This window comes from Falco biarmicus, chromosome 15 (genome assembly GCF_023638135.1).
Source record: "Falco biarmicus isolate bFalBia1 chromosome 15, bFalBia1.pri, whole genome shotgun sequence".
NCBI lineage: Eukaryota > Metazoa > Chordata > Aves > Falconiformes > Falconidae > Falco > Falco biarmicus.
Window position 1 is genome coordinate 3,178,913 of NC_079302.1, and position 18,999 is coordinate 3,197,911.

At 39.0% G+C, this 18,999-nt stretch overlaps 1 protein-coding gene across 6 annotated transcripts in view; it reads right to left on the reverse strand.

Moving 5' to 3' along the window:
- BANP (BTG3 associated nuclear protein) overlaps positions 1 to 18,999 on the reverse strand; it is a 152,565-nt gene that overhangs the window by 71,223 nt on the left and 62,343 nt on the right. For 4 of the 6 annotated variants that reach the window (XM_056360664.1, XM_056360661.1, XM_056360662.1 and 1 more), the window contains 3 exons: positions 13,155 to 13,322; positions 4,521 to 4,651; positions 65 to 136 (listed from right to left, as the gene is read on the reverse strand). In XM_056360664.1, coding sequence (XP_056216639.1) covers positions 65 to 136; positions 4,521 to 4,651; positions 13,155 to 13,322 — 371 coding nt within the window. The remainder of the gene's footprint in view (positions 1 to 64; positions 137 to 4,520; positions 4,652 to 13,154; positions 13,323 to 18,999) is intronic. The other 2 variants (XM_056360665.1, XM_056360663.1) reach the window with 1 other exon arrangement.

Sequence of the window (18,999 nt, forward strand, 5' to 3'; positions counted from 1 at the left end):
AATGGCAGTGCAAGTCCTGGCCAACCAACATCTGTTCCACAGGCAACCAAATTTTTTGACTCACCTCACTGTCCTGTGTGATTTGGACTTGCTCGCCTTGAGGAACCTGGGCTATGTGGAGATGGCCCTGTGGGATCCGCAACAAAAGAAAACACCAAGGAGCATCAGAAGAAAATCACAACTAGAGGAAGAAGCTATTACCTTGGATTCAATACAGCTTAGTGTATGGAAGCAAAATGCTTATTCCATTTAAAACATTAAAGATGGCTTTAAAAAAAACAAAGTGCATCCATATTTCCCCAGTTTTTTTATGCAAAGTGTAAGCAGAGTGACTTTGAAGAAAGAATGCTTCATTTTCACATAAGAGGAAAGAAAATAGGCATAATAATAAATAACATTTGTATGTTATATATTACATGGTATCTGCATTTGTCATTGATACATAAAGCATGGAGCTAACTTGCTGTGGTAGATTAGCATTGTGTCTGAAATGTTAATCGCATCTGAAGACCTTGGAAACTCAGTTTTTAAAACAAATACACCAAGACTAACTACTCGCTAAGAGCAAGGTTTTAAATGCTACCTGTAAGTACACGTATCCTTGCACATTCACATAGTTACCGTGAAGCACAGTATCATGCTAAAGACTCTCTCTCGAGCTGCTTTCAATCGGCATGAAGTCATTAATTTGAATGTAGTTACAGTGGTTTATGGCAGTGGAGAATCTGCCCTCACAGTTTTAATAATGTTAATGTATTGCTGACCACGCCCACCATTTCAGAACAGTATCAAGCCTACCATTTGATCAAGCACAGATAAGAGAGTGGACAGAATTCCTCTGCATCCTGACTAGCCCGGCAAAGTCTTGGCTACTGTGATTTACCTGAATGGAGATTGGATTCTAAATAACCTACTTCAAGGTTTATAAGGCTTTGTGTTCATTTTAATATGCCTGCATGAGACAGAGATTAAAGATAATCATTTGGAATTCTGTCAAAGGCTCTTCTTATTTTATAACACAAGAACAATTGCATGTGATTTTCAAAGAAACACAGATCCCTCTATTTCAAACAGTTTCATTTCCTTTGGAAGGAAACTGTCTATTTATAGGGAGAAAAAACATACTGAAAGTATCACTCTGACAATAGGGACTGTATATAAAATTATAGCACAGCCCAGTCCATGTTGAGATTAGAATCACTTTCCCTCCTTAACATCAAACTCTCAGGGCTCCCAGGAAAAAGCACTGAACATTTAAAAGATCCATTTATAGTGTTTTCAAATATAAGCAAACCTTTCTAACTAAAGGGAGGGGGGAGACAGTGACTTCATTCACCTTTGTATCATGCAGCATTCCAAAAAAGAACTGCTCACTCATCTTTCGCAGATATATGACTGGCCTTTAAGGACAGTCCTTTTAGTTTGTTCACAAATTCAATACTGATTGTGTTTTTCAAACATACATAGTGTAAATTACTCCTGCCTTACTGACGACTGTTGCCTGATCTACGTGTATCGCTCCCTAGAGCTGGAACAGCAACGCCATAGTCCTGTTTCAACCCAGGACCCCTCTACATGTTTAACAACTTATAAAAACATGCAGATAGTGGTTGTGGGTCGCAGTGGATTTTTGCTGGATTTCACAATCAATTTAAAGGATAACTGATAGTTCCAGATCCTTTAATGAGGCAAACTTTCATCACATCTATAAACATAGTTGTTTTGTCATTATATCCATGTATTTCATAGTTTTCCCTTCTATCTTGTCTTCAAGGCTTGAAAAAGACTTTTCAGTCATCAATTAAAAAAAAATCTCATAAAAAGATGCCTACAGCAATTAAGAAGATATACTCTATAAAATATACAGAGAAACCAAGAGACAAAGAAATCCACACGATAAACCTGTAAAGTTACGCCAAAAGCAAAGTGGAAATGGAACCTTTACACCCAGTTCCTGCAGAAAGAGCATTATTTCACAGAGGATGCTCTCAACAACTGACAGGAGGGGAAAAGAGAGTTTGCAAGTTCATTTATTGAACTTCTCTTTAGCCCTCTTCCAAGTTTGAGAATAGTAACTCAAAGCATTTAGGATCTATTCCATTAAGCAATCATTCTCCAGGATTAGCTCTTTAACTTAATTATTTGAGTCATATGGTATCCAGGCACATAACAGGAAAGGGCAAGGCCTTGGGAACACGAAAGGGGTGGCCAGCAAGACCGGGGCAGTGCCTGTCCCCGTGCTCGGCACTGGTGCGGCCGCACCTCGAACGCTGGGTTCAGGTTTGGGCCCTCGCGGCCAGAGAGACCCTGAGGGGCTGGAGCGTGTCCGGAGCCGGGCAGGGGCTGGGGCACAACTCTTAGGAACGGCTGGGGGAACCGGGGGTGTTTAGTTTGCAGAAAAAGGAGGCTCAGGGGGGACCTTCTCGCTCTCTACAACTACCTGAAAGGCGGCTTTAGGCAGGTGGGGTCAGTCTCTTCTCTCAGATAACAAGCAACAGGACAAGAGGAAATGGCCTCAAGTTGCACCAGGGGAGGTGTAGATTGGATTTCAGGAAAAATTTCTTCACTGAAAGGGTGGTCAAGCATTGGAACAGGCTGCCCAGAAAGACGGTGGAGTCACCATTCCTGGAGGGATTTAAAAGATGTGTAGATGTGGTGCTTCGGGACGTGATGTGGTGGTGGGCTTGACAGTTGGACTCGATCTTAAAGGTCTCTTCCAACCTAAATGATTCTATGACTTTCCAACCCTATCTGAATCTCACAGCTAATGGTTCCTAGCACCTGTCACACCCACACTTCAGGTCTTTCATTTCTTTATACACAACTTTCTTCACTTTGGAAAAATATGCTCTACTGCAATTTCCTCTCCACAAGTGTTGCAGTTGCTATCTGGAATTCCTCTCAATCACTTTCATCTCAAACCCGTTCCACTTCCATGCACTCCTTAAAAAACATTCTGGCTAATATATTTCAGTCCTCCTTTTAAACTCTTGTCAGTTGCCCTCAGCTGTGGGCCACACATCTTGAAATTTTCACCCAATTTCCATGACACTTCTCTCCTCTGATTCTTCCACTGCTTCTCAGGTAAACCTTTCAGCAGACTTACAGGTGTGTCTTTTCTGATAGCATTACAAAAGCACCTGACCTTCATCGCCCTTTTTTCTTCATCACATTTCTGAGCAACTTCACCATTTCCACACTGGCTATTTGCGGCTCTATACGACTAGACGAGCACTCCTTGTGTTGATAGAGAGTTTTCATTCTTCATGTGTAAAGTATTTACTTGGGCACATTTGCTCCCTCTCCCCTGCACTGCCTCTTACTTGGGGAGAGAATACTCTAAGTATCTACCCAGAGATGATCTACTATCCTACTTCAGACCCTTTGTAACAGCATTGACTATAAAACCTTTGCAACAGCCAGACCACTGGGTACTACAGTTTATGTTGTTGAATAATAGGTCTTAAAAATTCTTGTTTATTTGCCCATTTCCGCCTGTTTCTTTAGCCTGGTTTCTAAGGAAAGTGGGCTTCTGTGAACGTGGGGAAGGGATACACACATGTCCATGCACGTTTCTTTCTGTGCTTGGCCACTGCCAGGCACAGTCGAGTGCTGGCCCATACTCCGACTTCTGGGTCGCTTCGAAACACTAATACCATCAGTAAAAAAGTTGCTGTGTTTTATATGACTGCGTATCAACACTGTGAACTGCAAAGCCTGAGGTTTTTGAAAACTCATGGCAGACAGATTTCACACATTAAATTCTCAGGTTTCTACCACAAAAGAATGAGTGTGCAGATATAATTCACTCTTTCTGAATGCTGCATGTCAGAAACGCCACACAATCCATCATTTCATTATTTCCTTCTACATTTTTTTTTAAAAAAATGGAATTTAAAACAATCCTTGTAGTCAAACTGTGGCACACAGGAACTAAAGCCAAGGTGAGTTTTTTCAGAGTACACTAAAACCATACATAAAAATAATCATGGCCTGAGTTATGGCAGGAGTCTCAGACTTAAAAAATGTCAATATTTATATCTTTTACATATATACATGCATCTAAATGAATACACATGTAAAGGATTCAGCTAACAGATGTTCAAAAATGCCTGAGAATGCAGGGTTTTTTTTTTTAAATGAAAATAAACAAATGCATGCTTGTTTTGTAAGTCTGAGCTAGATCTACCTCTGAAGCGTAAATCGTGCGCTTAGTAGGTCCGCTATTAATACTATGGCAAGTGCAAGCAAACAGCCAGGTAGAGACCAGTCAGTTCTACACACAGTAATGAATGTGCATTCATTTACAACAACTGCGTGAGCAAATCCTGCATGAAGATTTCTGCCAAATAATTCTAAAACTTTTTCATAAGACTTCAATGTTTATTTTCTGAAAATCATACTTAAGAAGTGATGAAAGGTCACTTTTTTTAAATAACAAATTATATTTCAACTGAACCCAAGTTTGCAATAACCTAGATTGTTTAAATGACATAATTTAGAAAAAGTTGAGTACATACTACTTGGACTTGCCCATCTTCTCCTATTTGGTGGATCTGAACCTGCTGAGCATTGGCTAGTGCATAGTGTAGTGCCTGCGGCTGGTTCTGCTGGATCTCATTAGAAGCTGAAACTGAACTCTGCGAACCCTCTGAAAGAAACACAAAAATCCAGCTTTATTATATGTGTATATCCCATGCCAGTGGCCATGCAACAATGCATACTTGAACACTGTGGAAAACAAATGCAGTCAGTAAGTAGATGCAGATCTTTTATATGTTAATATTCTTACGCACATTCATTGCTCACCTGTAGATGTGCTACAAATCCCAAAGGAGTTCCAAAGGCTATTTTGTTCTCAGAAAGCATATGTTTAAAAAGCATCATTTTAATCTAGATTAACAATTCTGCAACCGTAAAAGTCGTATCACAGCAAAAACGCATACACTTCTTAAGCAGTTCAACACTTTTGTGCACCCATGTAGCTGAGAACTTTTACTGCCACATCACCACAAGGATACATTTGAAAATCCATCCTGTAAACTGAAGTTTATCAATAAAGGATATATCTCAGTTGTTTTTCAAGATCCATCATCTATAATTGATACTGAGCCTGGAAATTTTTTTTTTAACCTCATGGCAGGTGGATTTCATTACTTAGATGAATTTAAACAGTACCTCACACTGCAAGGTGAAGCCTTCTGAAAATGCCCCTACGAAAACAAAGACACATGTGTACTATCTTCAGGTAACACTGACAGCTACCAGGAAAACCATCACATGATTTCAAGTGGCAAACGATTTACATTAGAAATAGACTTATCACAGATTCATTTCTAGGTTTTCAGATGCAGGGAAAGGATTCTTCTAAATGCAAAGAGGAAAAAAGGTAAGTAAGAACTCAATGCAATTAATTTTTCTTAGCATAAAAGCATTCATACCTTTTGGTGTGGGTTTGTGGGTTGGGTTTTGTTTGGTTTTTTTTTTTTTGGGGGGGGGGGGGGGCGCGCACAGGGGAGGACGTTACTTTTTTAATGCATTCCATGTCAGTGATACTCAAAGACTAATAATGTCAATAATTCTGTACTAAAAGGACGAATTAGAACATAATGGACCAGAGATTAATGCCGTGTATGGATCTTCCTACAGATTAAGACACCACTAGCAAGGAAGTGTATTGCTGGATACCTTATATCCTTTTAGGAATCAGGAAAAAACCTGGGGCTACCACTCAATGATGCTTTTGCAACACATGTGACAACTTCAAGTACACACTGCTAGGAAAAACCTTGAAATGTCCCAATACCATAATAATATCGTACTAAGATTCAGCATCAGTCCTAGTTTTCTTCCCTTTCTTTTTACTTATTTCAAACACATCGGAGAACAAGACTATCGTAAAGGACTTTCAGAATAATGTACTATTTGAATAAATTACCTTTTATATACAGTATTCCTATAAACAATTTTAACGTTTGCCTTTTTCTGTGCCACAAAAATACAACAAATGAAATCTCCGAAGCACTAAGTCTTTTACAATTTTTCTATGATTATTTATTGCTCTGACAATGACTTTTATGCTACAAGGTAATGTAAAACATTAACATCCAACATGTAGTAACATTCAATACTATATGGCTTTCAAGATGTCCCAAGTACTGGAAACAATAATGGAAATATTTAAGACACAGTGTCACTCTACTTCCATTGTAGATCACTTCCCTACAAGACGCATTTATAATATAACTTATAAATGCATCTTTATTTATATATCTTTATGCAGACTATAATGTAACTGTAAAGTCCAAAAGCCTGTGTTTGTAAACCGTCTTTTGCTTCACAGATGCCAGAAATTATTATGCTTTTCAGAGGTGGGAACAGGAGACACAGACTGAATGCAGTCACACTGTACATCTCACATGGTCACTTATAAATAGATTTCAGTTTGGCTTCACTGCAAAAACAGCAGTTGGGTTTTCTTTCTTTTTTTATTGGATTTTGGTGGGGAGTTTTTTCTTCTTAGGAAGAAAGAAGAGAGAGGATTCAACAGTGTCTGAAAACAAAACATCCTTTATAAGTATTGTTTTTCCCCTCTAAATCTCTGACCAGACAAAAGTAATATTTATCCATTTTTAAACATTCCCCATTAAAAACAAACACAAACATGAATAGCACACAGCTTGAATAGAGGATATGTCAACAGTTATAAATCACTATCATGTAAACTATCTAGCCCCACATTTATAACTTTGATATATTAGAGAATCCCTGGCACTGGGAAGCCATACAGCTGAACTCTTGCCTTGAAATGTTTCATCGCGCTAGTTATAAAGGGGTGCTCTGACATCAACCGAACAGCTTATGCAGTGCCACTCCTGAGCACATCAGCCATGGTATTCCCAAAGCACCCTCCACTCGACGGAACAGCTCTGCAGCCACCCACAGAATGGAAGATGCTGCACTGACCATTCCACAGGTGACTAAGTTGTGATATGGGGAGGGGGTGGGACACAGGACCTGACTGCTGAAATATTCCTTCCTCCCAAGTAGGAACTGGACCTTTGACATTTTCCATTTGTTTACTGCATGTGCGTATGAGTCAATGAAAATTTAGCCGGTGAGCCTGTCTTCTCAACAAATGTTCAAGAGTTGGCAAAATCACCTCCACTGAAGCAGTTACTTCTGCCACACCTCTGAAAGCTAAGCTTCCTCGGACACTGCTGAACAAGATTAGATTTGTCAAACATAATTTGTAACCATTTCAAGAATACGTGTGTTTAATTCTCAACTATGATCAGTTTTAAAATTCTCACTTCAAAGGCAAAAAACCTTTGTCATTTTCCAATTCTTTCCTATTCTACTTTACATTTATCTGTTGAGCATCTGGCTTCTCATTTTGAAAGGAAATGTAGGAGGTACAGATTCTGTAGAACAGGGGATTCACACTTAGTCACCTTATATGTTTATTCAAAATTGTTTTCCTAGTGTATAGGCCTCCCAGCCTCACACTTCTGCTTACAAACTAGGACGAATTTTCTTGCTGTGTAGTCCTAGCAAGGAAAGGTTAATGCCCAGATGTAGCAAAGCAGTCCTCAAAAACAAAAAGCAGGAAAAACTCCATTACTGAACAATTAATAGAAATAAAACTGTATACCATAAACCATTATCTCAACTTGACTCATCCCATGCTAAATGCCTCCAATTTTGCAGAACAGCTTTGAAGATTTGGCTACACATCCACTTTTATATGTGACATCTCAGCACAGGCTGAGCACTTCAGCCTAAGTCTACATATAAATCCCAAAGTCATAGAACTAATTAAAAATTCCAACATGGAAAACCGTGATAACAGCTTTAACAATCTTAAGAGAAATTAAAAGAAAGGAAGAAGGCACTCTTCAGTTAATCCTCCTCCCAAAAACCTCATTTCCTACTGCCTTCCCTCCACAGACTGCTAGCATTTTTAAAAAGACTATCTAGCTAAATTATCATGGCAGCCATGTGTACAACCCTTGTCAGAAAAAAACAGAAGAGAAAAAACACACATTAAGGACCAAACTGTTGGCTCTAACAAGCAACAAGAGCTGAGCAATTAATACCTCAATTGCAACAAAAGGCAACAGCTTCAAACAGAAGAGCCAGATAAAATAAGGAAAGCCAACTTCTGCTTAAACACAACAGCCTGCCACGACAACTTTATGCAACCCATAAATCTTGTGGCTACTGTAAAGCTGCACAGTCAATTAAATGTAGAACAATCTCAATTAGTATATCGGGGGTGAAGGACAGAAAAGAGATACTCATTCATATTTTCCTACAAGCTTCCTTAAACATGTTTTTGTCTGTAGATCAGTTCCCCTTGAGCTCTTAACACTTGAACACTATCACAGAAGTACAACGCCAAAAATCTGTAAGGCTACGTAAGGACTACGGGCTCAGCCTCTGCTTTTCTATGTCATTTGCATGGCTAATTTTTCCATATGATAAACACAGCAGAGAGGAAATCTGTTATCATTTTTTAACTGCATGACTCAAATCAAAGCCACGTGCTACATAAACTTTTACACACAACAAGCAGAAAAAGCCTAGAGGTTTTGGCACGTCCAACAAGTACGTAAGAACGAAGCTCAAGAACAGTAATCTTCTTTAGACGTAAATAATTCAGAATTATTATGTGTGCAGTAACTCATAAAAATCACAAAATCACAGAATAGATGAGTTTGGAAGTGACCTCTGGAGATCATTTAATCCGATGCCCTTCCTCAAAGCATGGGCAACCAGACCCGGTTGCTTCAGACTACGGCCAGGTGGATTTTGACTGTCTCCAGGGATGGTGTCTCTGCAGCTTCTCTGGGCAACCTGTGACGGTGTTCAACCACCCTCAGGATTCCTCAGAGCCTGAGAAATCAAAGTCAGGTCACAGGCAGGTGAGTTTCAGGCTGCTACATTTATTTATTTAAATAAGGCAAATTCATTGCTGCTAAAAGGCAGCTCTGGAAAATCAAGTCCCCTAATTCACAGGGGAGGATGTCCAGCAGGGCAGTGACCATGCTGACTTGAAACTATTTCAGGACTAACAGAAATATTATTTTTAATGATATGTAGAAAGATTCAACCATTTTCACTGCCAAACAGAAAATACTAAGCTATTCTAGACTTTTAGCATACCAGCATTTAAGAAAATATTCTGTAGCATAAGAGAACGGTGCTCCTTTGCAACACCCTTGAAGGAAGTGCCAACATATTTCTGCTGATTGAAACATGTATTGTTGTACTACAACATAACAGAAAGCTATCTTGCTAGAGATAGCTGATGAAAAAAATATTACTTTGTGCCAATGAAAGACAATAATTTTGGATGTGAGCTTTTTTTTGGCACCTCTTGAACATAATTTTAATATGAAATTCTACAATCACAAGTTCAGAAATGGGAAAACGTTACCAAACTCCAGAAAAAGTTCATAAGGGGAAAGTGGTGGTCGTTCATTCACACTCAGGACACTGAAACAGTGTTTCAACCTCTTAATGATATCTTCAGAACAGCTCAACTGCATGGCAGACACTGTGATGCTACAGGGCTGCTCAAGGCATCTGTTGATGGCAACAGTGCACCTTAAAGAGAAGTGCTTTATGAAGATTATTGGAATATCTTCTAGAGTAAGCACTGAAACTTCCTTAGGAATTATCATCATTTAGCTAAGAATCCGTGGGTTTAATTACTTCCACAAATAGCTTAGGCTTATCATATTTAAACTGGGAAAAGGGGAGAGAGTGTGAATTTTTCCCCCACGTGACATAATCTGAAATGCTTGTTTAGAAGAAATGAAAAGTGCTTTCCTACTGAACATGTGCGACACCACTGCTGTATCTAAACTATCAGGGATGCTGACACACTTACCTTAAGGTGCACAGTCACCTAAACTGACTAGTCACAGAACCAGGCTCTACTACACGTCCTGATCAAACTAAATAACAATAGCGTCTCTGAATAAAATTCATACAGTCTTATCCTGAGTGGAGCCAAAGCCAGAGCTTCTCAGAGAACATTATGCAAGAATCCACACTGCACGTCCTCTCATCCTTCACCGTGTAAGCATGACACAGTAGCCGTTCACAATTGTTTAAGAGCTTTTTTTTTTTCCATTATATCTTTCGTGAGAAGCAGTTGCTATATTCCACCCAACAGATAAACAACTCCAGTGCCTGTTACATGTGAACGGACATGGAGGTGAAACAAAACACAGGTATTCTGCAGACAGCAGCAACCAGGGCTGGGCAGAGACCTGACGTTAAGCACCTAGAAGCTGATCTTAATAGCTGTAACTAACAATAGCGGGACAGACAGTTTCTCAAGTAGCTGAATTTCAGACTGTTCAAGGCTCACCTTAAATTGCCCCCTGTAACAAATGCTACCATAAAAACTGTCTGGGTTCATATGTAACACTTTAAAAAGCCATATTTGACAGCTATGTTGTCATAACTGTGAAATACAGACCTCCTTTACTTCAGAGCTGTGAAATATTACTTCTCTTTCCTGCTAGCTGGCAGCAGGAATTCTGCTATATCCACTACACAGTGTGTATAATAAGGAACAGATGCCTGTGAATTATGATGCTGTAATTCCATTGAGGGGTTCCAGGGTTGTCAAACCACAAAGGCAGTCTGAGCAGTCTGTGAAGTCACCTGAACACTGTTCGGTGAAATTACATCCCTGTCAGGCAAAAGTTACCTTTTTAAACAAGTGTGAATCTACATTTTGTCCTTCCATCTTTTCTTCTTCTTTTCCTTATACACTCACTCAGCATCTCAACTCACTCTCTTGTTTTTCCTCATACCTCCTCTTCCTTCTTCAGGTGAAATACCACTCCCACCTGAGTTTGGAATGAAATTAGTTTTTCAAAGTACCACCTGATTCTAAAAAGCAGTCTGTCTTTCTAACAGCTTTTTCACAGTGGGTGCAAACATAGTGGTGAATTCATCTAACATCTTTACAGCCTCCCAGAAAACAAAGCCAATGACATCCTGAGTAAGAGCAATACTTCAAAGAAAATTAACAAAAGACTGGATCCATGGGAACATTTTCATACACCATTACCAAAGGCAGCTGTTAATGCTATTGCCAGTACTCTACTTTTGGCTGGGCAGTCTATACAGACCTGCCAAGGACATGCCAAGATGCCTCAGCTGACCTTCATCATCTTCAGGACCAAAGACATCTTTATAAGGACGTGCAGCCATCTCTTTGCTATCTAGGGGACTTGGGAGATGAGACAACCTGTACGGTGGGAGATGCAGGTGGCATAAAAACTCCTGGGGAAATCCTGGAGATGGATGGGCCACAGCAGCCAGCTCAGCCCCAGCGACGTGAGCTGGCCTGGGTGCACAACACAAAACACCAAGGTGGCTCCTGCAGAACCAGCTCATGAGTGTCTGTCCCACGCTATTCCCACCTGCTCAGATAACATGCTGCTGAAATCCCAGGTTTTAATTCAGGTGTCTTTGTACCCATGCAACAATTTACTTACGAATCAGGTTAGCGGAATTGGGGGGAAAATTTCAGTTTTCAGCTTAACCACAACAACAGGAAAACTCCACCAAAACTTATCTTATGGCCTCCTGAAGACAAGAATTCACTGAGTCTGTGTTTTACGTCTCTACACTGGTCTCCCCAAATCTCTAAATAAATAAAGGAGATTAATATTTTCTAATAATAAATCTCAACAACAGTCAAGGAGTATGGTCTAATGAGCACAGGCCCATAATATCCACTTACTACTGCATTCTTATTCTAAAATACCAATTGCTAAGAGACTGAAACTAAAAATCGCATCAACATATACGGCTTATGGTTATCATTACGTTGATTAGTTGTTTTAATTTGAGAATTTTGGATATGATTCCCAGTTCCAGCACATAAAATTTTCCATTGAAAGCAGATTTTGGCATTCTTTGCATGAGATACAGTGGTTAGTGTTAACATGCAACCAAAAATTTTATGCAGGCAAATAAACTTACTTCCTTTTCTTTGGGCTCACTTCCAAAACACTGTTTTTAATATATGATGTACAAACGTCCCATAACACCACTTTATATTAAAAGCATGAGCCAAAAATGTCCTATGAGAACACTTAGGTCAGTCTTTTTCATTTGTTATTATTATTCATGCCTACATACCTATATGGAAATATAGAATCACCTACAACATATTTTATTTCTTCAGAGCAAAATACTTCAGGAACAAAACTTAGCACGTCCTACTAAATGGTGTGAACAGACTGAGAAAGATTTATTCGCTTGAGTCCTCTTATGAACATCAGTTGCAGAAACATTTTGACCTCCCACTCAAAAAACTGAACATGGTAAAAAAAACCATATGATCGCACAGAGCTGCACGTGCTTGATTTTTTCAGTTAACACATGTGGATGGATGTTCTCAAGCACCTCAGTGATGCCAGGCGCTCAGATGAGGTACAAATCAGCAAAACCAATCTTTCTCACACACTGGAATGTGCCACACTTTCATTTCTGGCAAACCTGTTCTTCACTACTGTTTTAGAGACAGACTCCCTTCTCCCTCTTCTCCTTGCGAACACACACACGCATCTCACTTCCTTTCCAGCATCAGCAACGCACTGCAACTAGGAGCCTGACCGCAATTCATAGATGAAACAGGATTAGAATCTCAGCCTACCAGGCATGTACTTCAGCACAAGCCCCGTGAGGCAGCAAAGGATTCCAAATGTACCAGGAGGTGGTTGGCTTGCCCTGAAGGCCCATGATGATTTAACTACAACGGGTTGGCCTCAGTACACTTGGATACACTCCTTGAGTAGCAGCACAGACATACATACACGGTAATAGAGAGGCCTCTTCGCCAGTGATAAATGGTACTTCAAAAAAAACATGCACTAATATAAAAAACACTCCAAAAATTCAATTCTGAGAAATATGAGTTTCTCCATTTCTCTCTGTTACACAAAAATGCTCATATTTGTGGATACTACATGCACCTGTTGTAAATATAACTTAAAGATCGAAATAATTTTGAGATATATTGAAAAACAAAGGGCATTATTACTGTAAGCTTTCATTTCTGTTGGGGTTTGTTTGCGTTTTGGCGGGGCGGGGGTGGGGGGTGTTGTTTTGTTTTTTACCTGAACCGCTGTAAGAGGATGATGAAGGTGTTCGCCTTGAAAAGCTTTTCACAGCAAGACTCTGCCCTCGCTGTTTCCGCCTCCAAGCTGTTCGGCATTTGGAGTCTATGCTTTGCTTGATTCGATACCAGTCAGATTCTGTGATTCCAAATTTATAAAATAGATGACCTGTAATTAGAGAGAAACACAAAGGGGTGAAAACCAGCATAAATCCCTATTTTCTGGAAAATGCAGATGACACACTCACAGACAAGACTAACAAAGCGACTGTGAAAATTTTACAACCGCCCTCATGCTTGACACTGCCTAAAGGAATACAATGACATTATGAAAAACGCCAAAACTATAGTGATGTGATTTCAACAACCATTTACAAAATTAAGTAATCATACATATATATTTTAAAATGTCAGCAGACTATGCAGTTTTCTAATCCACACTTTCATCCATGGAAACTGCACTATCACATTCAAGCTGTTCAACATTAGCCCACAGAAGGATCAGCACTCCAAAGCCAAAACTGGATAAAGCTTTATTTCTCACTGATAGTGCCCCACAATATGTGCAAGTCTTAGAAGTAGGAAGATACATGTATCTCCCTACAAAAAAAGCCTCTTAAAACTTAGTTCAAAATTCATCAGAAACCAATAAAAATGGAACACACAAAATTAGAATCTTCTGACACGTTACTACTAGTATTAAGTCACTTAAAGAGCCACGTTATGCACTTTCCAGCACTTGGTGCTAAGTTGCCAAACTGCTATATAAACACAGTGTTGACTCGTGAGTTGAACCGAGTGTTTTGAAACAAAGCTCATATGGATTGAGTCCCACGGCCAACTCAAACCAGGTTCATTATCATGTGCAACCTCTGCACCCGACGGGGAAGCCTAGTTATACAAGAAACAGAGGGAGCAAAAAGACTATTTCAGGTATGACAAGAAATACTTGTTTCGACATCTGGACAAGTGGCTTTACAACTGGGAAGGAAACATGTGCACTGTCAGCTGTTTCAAGGTCCTCCTCATATTGCTACATACGTTTACCATTTCACTGTAAGCTTCAGTGTGGTTTATATTTTGCTTAAAGCACTAGCAGTTGACTGTAAGTTAAGAGAAATTTATAATCCTTATGGCTGCAGAAAAAACACTTAACGTAAACTCGAAGATTCAAAACCCGTGAATTAAAACAACTATCTCAACATTTAACATTCTCTAAATGTCAGTACTTCTAAACTTTCCAGACTGAGATACGCAATACTGCAGTTCAAAAAACAATCCAAGGCTGTAATATATGCTTTTACTCAACATGACTATGCTTGAAGGATTCTTTTTGGTATCAGTTCCTTTCTGTACCCTGCAAAGTAAAATAATCTTTTTGACTTACTGGGTTTTCAGTCTTACTCTCAAATAGGGTCCTGATCCTGTGAAGTACTTGCTTAAGCTGTTGTATTGTCCTACAAACAAGATACGGTCTGTTCCTTTAAGACAAATCATTTGAAGCCTACAACTGCAAAATTCCAGCTTTGCACAGGCTAAGAGCTTTGTACTTTGTCACAAATGAGCCTGGAGTCCACAGAACCTGAAATTTGCAGGTTACGGATCTAACATAGGCAAATGGAGTCCTGTATCTACTAAGTCATCATCATTTTTTAAACACATTTAAGTTCCAATCTGTTCAAAAAGCTATTTGAAATTAAGTAGAGAACATACAGGAGGAAAACACTGGCATCAAAAAGCTAATTCAAAAGCGCTTTAAAGGCCCCAAGATTTTTCTACTGGCAAGTGACGGCAAGCACGTTAGAGACGGCTTTACAACCCCTACATTATGTGTCCAAAAAGGGGGTGGAAGTCGGAAAGGAGGAAAATCTACTGAAATTATCATCTGCTGCTGTGCAACAGTTTCCTTTCCATAGGTGTCAGCAAATGGAAAGCACATTCTGTATTGTAAATACTGAGACCACATTTCTCAGTGTAATCTATTACTAATATGCACTACACAGAGAAATGGGTTTATAAATGTTTGCAGTAATGTCCAATGAAAATAGTTGTGCTTTAACTCTTGACACGACTTCAGCTGTCAGTACGTACAAAAGTACTTGTGTAGTCCTACATAAAACAGTCATATGCTCTGCGGTTATTTCGAAAAAATGTCCATATTTCATTCATAAATACATTTTAATGACTTTCACATTGTATGGTGCTCTGTTTAGAGAAGTGACTGAATCAACTGTAGGTCAGAGACAACTCTCACAGAAAAGCAGTCTAGCTAGGAATTTTAACTATTTCAGTGTAATCCATGGCATATTCCAGGTCGTCACTTAATTCAAAGATAAATCAAAAGTGATATAGATATATGGGACAAGATAAGTCTCAGGTGCAGTGAGCTGTTCATACTAGGAGACCCACACCATGTAGGACAAGAGCTTAAGAAATCTGAGTGCCAGAGCTGTGACATAAAATGTCCCAGAAATTGCTCTATTGAGGGAAGACAGGAAAAGACCTTCTTCCACTTACTGATCACAAAAGCTATAATTTAATCAATATGATAAGGAACAGCCATGAAATACTGGATAGAGACTGCTACCTTAACGGAGAGAGCATGACTACAGAGGAAAGTATGGAAAACAGATAACAAGCTGAACAGGCTAGAGTCAGAGAAGATTTTAGGCTAGGGAGACCTAAGACATCAGGCACAGATTTTCAAAGCCAGGCATACTTATTTCTTTTCCCTTATTCGTGAAACTCCTACTTAGCTGTTACGGTGGTCAAAGGTGTAAAACTGGTATAGATGAAAGGCTTGCTGTCTGCACAGATTATTTTTTTTTACCATAACTGCATACTCAGTCACAGTAAGTGCATGTGCAAATTAGGCATGAAAAATTAGCCCTTAAGTACAAAGATAGTTGATATAAAGGTTAAATGAATTTCAGATGTATAAATCTATCCTGTTGGTATTACAGTCTAAAACGTTATTCTACAAAGAGGTCTTTAGCAACCACATTTCATAACAGTCCACCGATGACTGAAGAAAAATCTAATACCCACGACAATGGAGACTTTTTTAAGTAGATAAGTTCACCGTAACATTAGAAATATGATTTACCTGTAATAAATATATATCCCCAAAACACGTGCAAACAATATTGGAGAACTGAAGCATGCTGACTTTCTGTTCTCTATCCATAAATGACCACATGCATGAGAGCTTTCAGCTGTCTCATTCTGAGTATATCAAATACCAACAAAGTTAGAAAGGCAGCACTAAAGCAAGATACTGCAAATGAGACATTTAACTTGGGAAGTTTATATTAGAAAAGGCAGAAATACTTCACTGAGAAGGGATTTTACTTTTTTGGAACATTTGCTAGTCAAAAGCAGCATGAAGTATTGTAAGTTGTAAGCAGCAGAGTTATCTATGAGCCACATAACCCTGCAAAAAACACATAAAAAATACGTTCAGCAATGTAATTCAGCACTTTGGCAAAAAGACAACCATATTTTGGAAGACAGATGCACTTATAGAAGAAGAGTGAAATAAAGGATTTAGATCATCTAAGGATGGCTGACTGTTTTTAGCGATCTTTCATTTAGGACAATGGGTTGTCGGTAACATTCAAAACAAAGGATGTGCTTGTTTTTAAACACTTATGGTCCAAGTTTGCTTTCTTTGGGAACCTCACTTCCTAAACAAAGCTTTCTATGAAAACACACCAGAGACTTAAAATACTTCAGTTATTTAGTAAATTGCAAGAGCTTGAGTGATTTCTATAGACCAGATACATACTAGCGAGAGCTTTAGAGACAAAAACGTCTGCACAAAGAATTCACAGACACAGGCTATTCTGAAATGCACAAAGAGGAAATCACTTCGGTTTGCAAGCAAGAACCAACATTCAAATCTTATCAAGCAAAAGCTTAAGAGAAAGGCATGTGTGCACCAGGAAAATTAAAGGTCAGCTTTAGAAGCCAACAGGTGCATCATACTAAGTTTTGCCTTCCACATCCTAGATCAGAAACAGGGAGCAGTTTTGCCAAAGTTGCTATAAAACTAAAAGGACGACTGACCCAAGTTGTAGAATGCTTCCTGTGCACCACAAAATAAATCTTTCTGTGGTTCAAAAGGAAAAAAAAAAAGCTTGGGAATGCAGTGAAGATTATCCGGTTCTGACACAAAGATCATCAGCAATGATGTCTGAAATACTATATACTGCCAAACTTCTGGGGCAGCTAATGTACAAAGCTGGGGGAGAAAGGGTTCAGGTTTTTGAAAACAGGACTAATTAGGAGGAAAAAAAAAGGAAACCCCATGAAAACAGTGTTCCTGAGAAAGTAATCCTCTCCTTTTTAAAGGTCAGAAGTCAGTCAGCAGACAAAACAATCCACATAAAAACATTAAATTGTAAAGAAATTTAATTAAGAACAAATTGAGGAGGAAGAGAAGACATTTGTAATATCAAAACCAGACACGAAATACTCCATCTTGATACTGCATTCAAAATCAGCCTCCTAAAAACCAAACTTCATGTCAATAGCTTTCATTTGGATATTGCTAGGTCATGCTGCTTCCCATTCTCCATGAATACCACCCTGCTTCAGAAGATTAAAAGGTAAATCATTATTTTCAAGGCCTTGGCAGAGTTCCCTCTGCTGCCCTTTATACTGAGATGGCACAGACTTTCCCTCTGTTACTGTTACATTTTGAAAGATTAGGGAAAGTATTACCACTAGAGAGAATTTAACAGCCACATGCCTAAAATAAAGACATATTCACATTGTATGTGTAATCCAAACAGATTTGGTTAACTGTTCCTTCCATTTCCAAATTCAACATAATTTTTGAAATCTAGACGAAAAAGCAACAGGATGTCATATTAAAAATTCAAATCATTAAACTGATGAACAGAATCTTTTTTTTTTAATTGACAAGAATATGATGGATATTATGAAAAACAAGGGCTTCAGATTCTGCTTGCACAGAATCATGAAGAGGGGCGATTATTTGGGGGTTTGGCTAACAAAACGCATTTTTTCACATAAGGGTCATACATTTGGAGTTCTTTTTATTAAACGAATAGCATATGACAACAAAATCTGCTGTACTAAATATTGGAACAGTGGAGAAAAAATTAAGCACCTCTGAAGTTACTTCTTGCGCCTTCAGGCTTCAATTCTTCAAACGTAATTATGGTCATACATTGACCATATTGAAACAATTTGAAAAAGAGGAATTGTTTACTCATTTAACAGCTGGGGGGGTGGGGTGGGGGGGTGTGTGCATGTGTGATTTCCACAGCTGGGAGGCAGTTTCCCCCTCCAAAACTCAGGCTTGTTTACGGTTGGGCAAAGGGATGCAGGAGGAGAGAGCAACATCATCCTCATTCAGGGAAAACTCATCCCGTTACAATCGGTGGGATGGCAGAACCTTGGCAGCTTCTCCAACATCACATGCTTGTGAACAGTCATGTCACCAGATAATCACTTTCCATAACACTGTTCTCATCCACAGGCTAAACAGCATCCAAAAAGAGACGGGGGGAGCTGTTAAAAACTTGGAGAGAGGGAGGAGGGAAGGAAAATCCAGCTACCAAGCAATTAGTCTGTTTTCCATTTTATTTCTACAGTTCCTTTGTTTAACTATTACATTCATACCTTTCAAACAGCAATAAATTTATAGACTACTAGAGACTAGAGTGTGCACATGTTATAGCACAAACTATGTTCAGGGGGTAGTTATGAACAGCCTTAAATGCAACTGAAATCCTGTTCTACTACCCATACCTAAAGGAGAATTTACTAAACCTGTGTCAGTAACCAGAATATTTGTAATAGTGAAATATAAAAAT